Source organism: Lepidochelys kempii, chromosome 21, assembly GCF_965140285.1.
Source record: "Lepidochelys kempii isolate rLepKem1 chromosome 21, rLepKem1.hap1, whole genome shotgun sequence".
NCBI classification, from domain to species: domain Eukaryota; kingdom Metazoa; phylum Chordata; order Testudines; family Cheloniidae; genus Lepidochelys; species Lepidochelys kempii.
In genome coordinates, this window is record NC_136400.1 from 17,606,292 (window position 1) to 17,613,712 (window position 7,421).

General features: G+C 59.8%; 1 protein-coding gene across 2 annotated transcripts in view; it reads left to right on the forward strand.

Annotated features, from left to right (window-relative positions):
• Window positions 1–3,469, forward strand: part of AMPD2 (adenosine monophosphate deaminase 2) — a 41,145-nt gene extending 37,676 nt beyond the window's left edge. For both annotated transcript variants that reach the window (XM_073319590.2, XM_073319589.2), the window contains one exon: window positions 684–3,469. In XM_073319590.2, coding sequence (XP_073175691.1) covers window positions 684–899 — 216 coding nt within the window. In that variant the 3' untranslated portion in view covers window positions 900–3,469. The remainder of the gene's footprint in view (window positions 1–683) is intronic.
• Window positions 3,470–7,421: the final 3,952 nt, after the last annotated feature.

Below are 7,421 nucleotides of genomic sequence, written 5' to 3' on the forward strand. Positions count from 1 at the left end.
TACCCTACACCCCCCATCTCCAGCCTCCCCTCCTCCCCCCCAGCCTGGCATTAGGGGGCGCTGTGCTCTGTACCCTAAACCCCCCATCTCCAGCCCCCCAGCCTGGCCTTAGGGGGCGCTGTGCTCTGTACCCTAAACCCCCCATCTCCAGCCCCCCCCCCCCGCCTGGCCTTAGGGGGCGCTGTGCTCTGTACCCCGCCCTTGCCCCATCTCCCAGCTGCTGCAGAGGGGCCTGTGGTGCTGGAGGGGAGGTCCTGCCGAGTGGCACACGCTGCTTCTGCCAGAGTCCGTGCCGCAGCGCAGTGCCAGGGGCTCTGTGCTTCCGGAGCTGCGCTGCCTTTCAGGCGAGACACAAACCAGAGGCTGGGACCTTTCGTGCCTGTTACTGAGCCCCTGGCACATCGTCCAGAGAGTGGGGGGTTGGCCAGATTCCAGCTCTAGCTATTCCATGCCTGCTCCATGAATCCCCCAGCACATCTTGGATACGGGGTTCTTGTTCACTCTCCAGCCATGACTGTTACATAGCATTGCTGCACTCTGTTATACGACTGCTGCTCCCCACCCCAGAGGTGGCTGCATTTCAGCAGTGGGTAAAGGCACCCCTCCCAGCCAGCATGTGATCCATCAGGCTGAAAGTCTCATCCTGAGACCTCCTGAGCATCCGTCTCTGCCCTCTTTCTCAGGTGAAGAGCTACTGGCTGGGACCCAATTACCTGAAGGAAGGGTCCGAGGGGAATGACATCAGACGCACCAATGTGCCGGACATCCGGGTGAGCTACCGCTTTGAGACGCTGTGCCAGGAGCTGACACTGATCACGCAGGCCGTGCAGACGGCGGAGCTGGAGACCATCCAGGAAGAGGACTCCCTAACCATGAGCTCCAGCCTGGGCACGCAGTGAAGGACGCTGGCCTGGCGCATGAGAACCCCCTGCTGCCTTTCATAGCATCTGCACTCCTGGCCCCGGGGATCCTGTCCGTTCCCTGTCGTTGGGTTCGCTGCATTCCCCTTTGCTTGGTGTTTCCCCGAGGAAGGGGCTCATTCTCTTTCCTGAGCGGCTGCCCTTGGGAATGGGCTGGGGCCTTTTTAGTTGGTTGCTTTGGGTTGTTAGTTTTCTTCTGCGTTTGTTCTTTTTCTTTTTTTTTTACTCCTGCTGGACTCTAGCGTGAGGGTCTGCGGGGCCGTTTGGGGGCACTAGTGCAGAGGGAGCTGGGTGGAAGGCCAGGCGTGTGGATCCTGGCACCATGGGGAGAGGAGACACGAGGGGGTTGGCGTGTAACCGCACAGGCCCCGGTGAGAGGCTTGGAGGTGCTAGTGAGCCTGCGGCAGGCAATTGTGGCGTGAGCGTGCTGGTGTGAAAACTCTGGTATGTGTCAAGGGGCTGACGCCCCTCTCGCTTGGTGGGGATGCACGTGCGTGGGGGCTGCTGGAGCATGGTGCTCTGGGTGGCTTATGTTACGCCTGGGAAAGGTGTTGCCTTGAGATTATCAGTCCGGTGAGTTCTGTGGCTGGATGTCTCTGTGTCTGGAGCTGTAGCCATGAGGGCAGGTGGTTGAGAGCTGGGCTTGCCCTTGCCCAGTACTCCAGCCTGCTGCAGCCATGCCCCCTGCCCCACGCGGCTGAGCTCTATGGGCCACGGTGCTGGGGGCTGGCTGGGCCATGGACTTCTCAAAGAAAGGAGGATCCACCCTCCAGATTCCTCAAACAGTGACACCTGAGTCCTCCGACCCGGCCTGTGGTCCTGCCCTGGGTTGGCATGGGGGGAAGGCCGGGGGCCGGGGCAGAGGTATTTTTAACTCCGTACGCATCTGGTGTCAGTCTGAGCTTTTCTCTGTCAGTGGCAAGGGAGGGCCCTGGGCGTCTTTATTAACCCTCTAGCTCCTGGGAACCACCCAGTCAGGGCAGTCACAGCCAGCCTCGTCTCTCGGGGGCAGTTCCTGTGGGAGACCCCGGGAGCTCCCTGGCAGCAGTAGGGAGCGAGGCCCCAGTTGTCTGTGCCTGGTGCCCAACTTCATCTGGGTGTGTTGGGGTGCAGAACCATCCTCCCACACGTGCTGCTTCACAGCTGTCCCCGTCCCCTGCTGGGCCACCGCGGCCCCGTCTGCTCTGCTCCCATGCATCAGGGGCCGGCCATGGGCTTGCAGAGCGTTCTGTGGCCAAGTCCCCGTGGCATTACCCAGAGGGGCCCTAGATCTGACGGGCCCTTCCCCCCCCACACCTCTGTTCTAGGGTCCTGGACTACCGCGAAGGGACAGTGCCAGAGTCCAGGGGGTGGGGAAGGAACCGTCTCTGGCCCCCCATGGAACGGCTCCAGACCACGTGCTCCCCGCCCCTGTGACTGCTGTGAGGAAGAGAGGCCCTGCCTGCTCTGCTGGGGTGCAGTGCGGAGCTCAGGCCCCAGGTCCCCTGGAAGGGAAGTTTTTATAGGTTGGGGGGTGACCCCTTCGCTGGGGAGGGGCTGGCTGTACGTGGCAGGGGCCAGAGCTGCCCCCCCTGCCCTAGAAACAGGCCCCTGGACTCTGTGCCCTTGTCTCTCTCCCCTGCATTTGGGCCCCGGGTAGCCAGTACGGCTAGGCAGCCCTAGTACCACACCCATCTCGCCACCATGGTGAGAGATCAGGGGGTCGCGCATGGGCGGGAGGTTCCCTGCCCACACCGGCTCCTGGGAGCAGCCCCCCATGCCGGGGCAAAGCTCAGCTCCCTCCCCCCTTAACTCTGGTCACAGTCACTGCCTGGGCCCATATGTGCGGGGCGCTCTCCTCCGTCCATCCCCGTCCCCTTGCTCCTCCCCACACGCCCGCCCAGCCCAGGGGACGGTCCTCAGCCCAGCTCCCTCCAGGGCTGTTCGGTCAGCTGGACCTGTTCCCCCAGAGCCCCGGCCACAGCAGGCTGCTCCCGCTCTGACCCTCCAGGTCTTGTCAGACAATTCCAGCCGCCGCACCCTGGCCACTGGTCTAGCTGATGTCTGGGGGGCCCCAGGCCCTGTCCCAGAGCATTCACGGTGGGGCTGGTCCATGGGGGGGTAGGAGCTCTCCGTCCATGTGTTAGTCCTGCCCCATGCCCCTTACCTGGGGTCCTGGTGCTGGAAGCTCTGAGGAGCCGTCGCTGCCCTGCCGGTGCTGGCCCACAGAGCAGTGCGGATCAGAGCCACAAGCAGGGTCCAAAGCAGAGGGACTCTGCAGATCCTGGCTAAGGAGTGGGGACGGGGACTATCCACCCAGTGGCCAGGTTTATCAGTAGGGGATTATCCCCCATACTCGCCCCCCTGCTTCACCGGAGCCTGTCCCACTTCTCCATGCTGCCTAAGCCGAGAAAGTTTTGATTTTTGTGTACCTTAGAGCTGTATTTTACCCTCACACTCACACTCTGGTGTTGCTGTGTCATTCGATTAAACAGCCGGCACGCAGTCGTCGTTCTCCATTGTCATGTCAAAAAAGAGCATGATCAATAAATACAAACTATTTAAGTAAACTCCCGGGGTGTGTGTGACTCCCTGAGTGGGGTGGGGACATGGGACCCGCCTTCACCGCGATTCCACTGCTCATCGCTGCGCCGATTTCTACGTGCAAATGGCTGCAGGAGCCGTGAGTCACTAATAATGCTCAGGCCTCGCTGTGGCTCTGGCTCCCAGTTGCCTTCCAAACCTGAGATTAAACCCTGGTGCCTGTGGGATGGGTTATTACCCCTCATCTTCCAGATCAGGAAACAGGCGCAGCCCGAGCCAGTGGCACAGCAAGGATTGACCAGGCGCCCAGCACACGCTGCTCTGTCACTCAGCTTGTGCTCAAGCCTGGTCCTTGGAGAGCTCAGAGCAGCAAATGGGGAGGGTAGGTACTAAAGAGGAAAGCACCAGGCTCCTGCCTCTTTCTAATGTGCAGGACACAGTGAGTTAGTGGATTTTGACCCTCGGGAACAGTTCACACTGAGGTAGGGAAGCAAACGGGTCTGTCTGAAGAATGCCTGCAGCTGACCGTCACCATCAGCAGCTGTGTCCCAGCAGTGGTGTTCAAGGGAACCAGTACAAGGCAGTAGGTTTATGGCCCTTGTGTGGCATTTGTGCCATGGTGAAATGTCCGAGGGCTCCAGCAAAGCCGGACGCATCCAGCCTTCAGCTCTCGGAAGACACGCAGGAGAATATGAAACCTCATGTCCTTCAAGCCTTAATGGAAAGCCACAAAAAGGGGCATAATCCCAGTTTGTTTGTTAACTCCGGTGCCAGTTTGTTTGTTAACCCCTCTAAACTGGTTCGGCCTTTGGGGTAGATGGGCCCAAATCATTGCAGCACTGCTCGGGGGGGAGTGGGGACTGAGCTGGGAGAACAAGGGCTCTGGTGGGAGCAGCCATTGCTGGCAGCCCTTTTCGGGGGCATCATGTCCTAGTGTAGCTTGGACCTGCGAGGGTCTGTCTGCGCTGCCGTGCCAGGCTGGGATTACAGCATGGGCAGACCTACCCGGGCGAGCTCTAATCACACACTGCAGCATAGACACCCTAAAAGAGTGGTTTTCAAAGTGCGGGTCGCGGCCCAGTACTGGGTGGCAGTGGCTCTGGCCAGCACCGCAGCCTGGGCCGTGAAAAGTCCCGTTGGCAGCGCTGCCGGCTAAGGCAGGCTGGTCCCTTCCTGTTCCAACACCGCGCCGGCCCCCGGAAGCAGCCAGCAGCAGGTCTGGCTCCTAGAGGGGGGCCATGCACAGCCCCCGCCCTGAGCACCATCTCCACACTCCTGTTGGCTGGGAACTGGTCAATCGGAGCTTTGCGGGGACGGTGCCTACAGGTGAGAGCCACGTGCCTCCGCCTAGGAGCCGAACCTGCTGCTGGCCACTTCCAGAGTCGCGGTGCCAGGACAGGCAGGAAACCTGCCATAGCCCCCCTGCTGACCGAGGTAAGCCTATGTCCCAATCCCCTGAGCCCCCTCCTGCACCCCAAACCCCTCATCCCTGGCCCCACCCCAGAGCCTGCACCCCCTCTCGCACCCCAACCCTGAGCCCCCCAAACCCAGAGCCCCCTCCTGCACCCGAAACCCCTCATCCCTGGTCCCACCCCAGAGCCTGCACCCCCGGCCCAGAGCCCTTACCCCCTCTCGAACCCCTTCCTGCACCCCAAACCCTTCATCCCTGGCCCTACCCCAAAGCCTGCACCCCAACCCCCTGCCCCAACCCTGAGCCCCCACAAACCCAGAACCCCTTCCTGCACCCCAAACCCCCATCCCTGGCCCCAGCCCAGAGCCCTTACCCCCTGCCCCAACCCTGAGCCCCCCCAAACCCAGAGCCCCCTCCTGCACCCGAAACCCCTCATCCCTGGTCCCACCCCAGAGCTTGCACCCCTGGCCCAGAGCCCTTACCCCCTCTCACACCCCAACCCCGTGCCCCAACCCTGAGCCCCCCCAAACCCAGAGCCCCCTCCTGCACCCCAAATCCCTCATCACCAGCCCCAGCCCAGAGCCCTGACCCCCTTCCCCAGCCAAGAGGTCCCTTCCACACCCTGAAGCCCTCATTCCTGGCCCCACCACACAGCCCTCACCCCGGCACCCCAACCCTTTGCTGCAGCTCTGAGTCCCTCCCAAACCCCTCATCCCCTCACTGGGTCATGGGCATCAACAATTTTCTTCTACTGGATTGCCAGAAAAAACACTTTGAAAACCACTGCCCAAAAATACCCAGTTTGCACAGGGTGAGTGGCTGATTCCGAGAGAGTGGTGCTGACAGCAAGGAGCAGAGAGTCGAGTCTCAGAGGAGATATTCCAAAAGGCTCTGTTAGTTTGAGTGAGCGTTGTGTGTTTAGGTGCCTACGTTGCCTTAGTCTCAGCTAAGAGATGTAGTCAGTTATTCAAAGTTTCCCAGGGTGAGCTGCATATGCTCAGCACCTGTGCAAATCAGGCATGGGGGTGGGGAGGGTCTTGATTTGGGCATAAGAAAAGGGCCATCCAATCCAAAATGGCCTCCCCCCACACTTTTCCCAGTTCTAATGAGCCATAGATTCTAGCTTGCAGTGTTGTTGTAGCCATGTTGGCCACAGGATTGATTCCAGGGCTAGAAGAGACCATTCCTGTCACCCCCCCCCCCCGATCTCCTGCAGACCACAGGCCTGAAAACCCCACCCAGTGACTCCTGCATCCAGCCTGTATCTCGGGGGTTACAGCTAGCCCATGTTCCAAACAGCATGTGGCCGATTCACACCCCAGCTTGCCAGGGACTGCCAGTGGGCTTGCAAAACTGGCTAAGCGTCTACGTAGTCCCTCCTGAGGTACACCAACAGTTCGCTTTGATCTAGTCCTGCTTCATAGAATCCTAGAATATCAGGGTTGGAAGGGACCTCGGGAGGTTCTAGTCCAACCCCCTGCGCACAGCAGGACCAATTCCCAGTTAAATCATCCCAGCCAGGGCTTTGTCAAGCCGGGTCTTAAAAACCTCTAAGGGAGGAGATTCCAACACTTCCCTAGGTAACCCATTCCAGTGTTTCACCACCCTCCTAGTGAAAAAGTTTTTCCTAATATCCAACCTAAACCTCCCCCACTGCAACTTGAGACCATTACTCCTTGTCCTGTCCTCTTCCACCACTGAGAATAGTCTAGAACCATCCTCTCTGGAACCACCTCTCAGGCAGTTGAAAGCAGCTATCAAATCCCCCCTCATTCTTCTTTTCCGCAGTCTAAACAATCCCAGTTCCCTCAGCCTCTCCTCATAAGTCATGTGTTCCAGACCCCTAATCATTTTTGTTGCCCTTCACTGGACTCTCTCCAATTTATCCACATCCTTCTTGTAGTGTGGGGCCCAAAACTGGACACAGTACTCCAGATGAGGCCTCACCAATGTGGGGTAGCTCAAAGCGTGCTAAGGAACTGTTCGTGTGGGGAAGGCTCATGTGGGGGAGATTCACGCCCCAGCTTGCCATGCACTAAGCGAGCTCTTTGAGCCAACCCTTTCAGTGCTAATCTAGTGCACTAGTAGAAGCGGCCCCATGGCTGGTGAGGATGCCAGGTGCAGAGCGCACCTCCTCCCCGGCTCTGTTCTGCTAACACCTGCCACCAGCAAAGGCTTTGCAGGGCTCGGTTGGAGTCTGCTCCCCAGGGTCCGGACCCGCTTGGGGCCGTATACTGGACTGGGAACCGTATGCTGCAGCCAGAGCCAGTTACGCTCTCTGCTAGGGTTATGTTCCCCTCTGAAGATTCCCAGGTGGGACAGAGGCTCTAGTACGGCTGGAGAACCAGACTGTTAGGGGGAAGGTCACAAGCAGTACGACAGCCAGCGTGAGTCCAAGAGAGATGACGCGTGAGCGAGAACATGGGGGATCATGGGGGGACTTGGGCTGAGCACTGGCCGCCCAGTGGAGTCGCAGCCCCTACCCAGATGCCCAGGCTCCCCGTACAACGTGTGGGGAGAGCCAGGCACTGAAGGGGGAGGGGGGCAAAGCCGTTTCTAGATCCAGC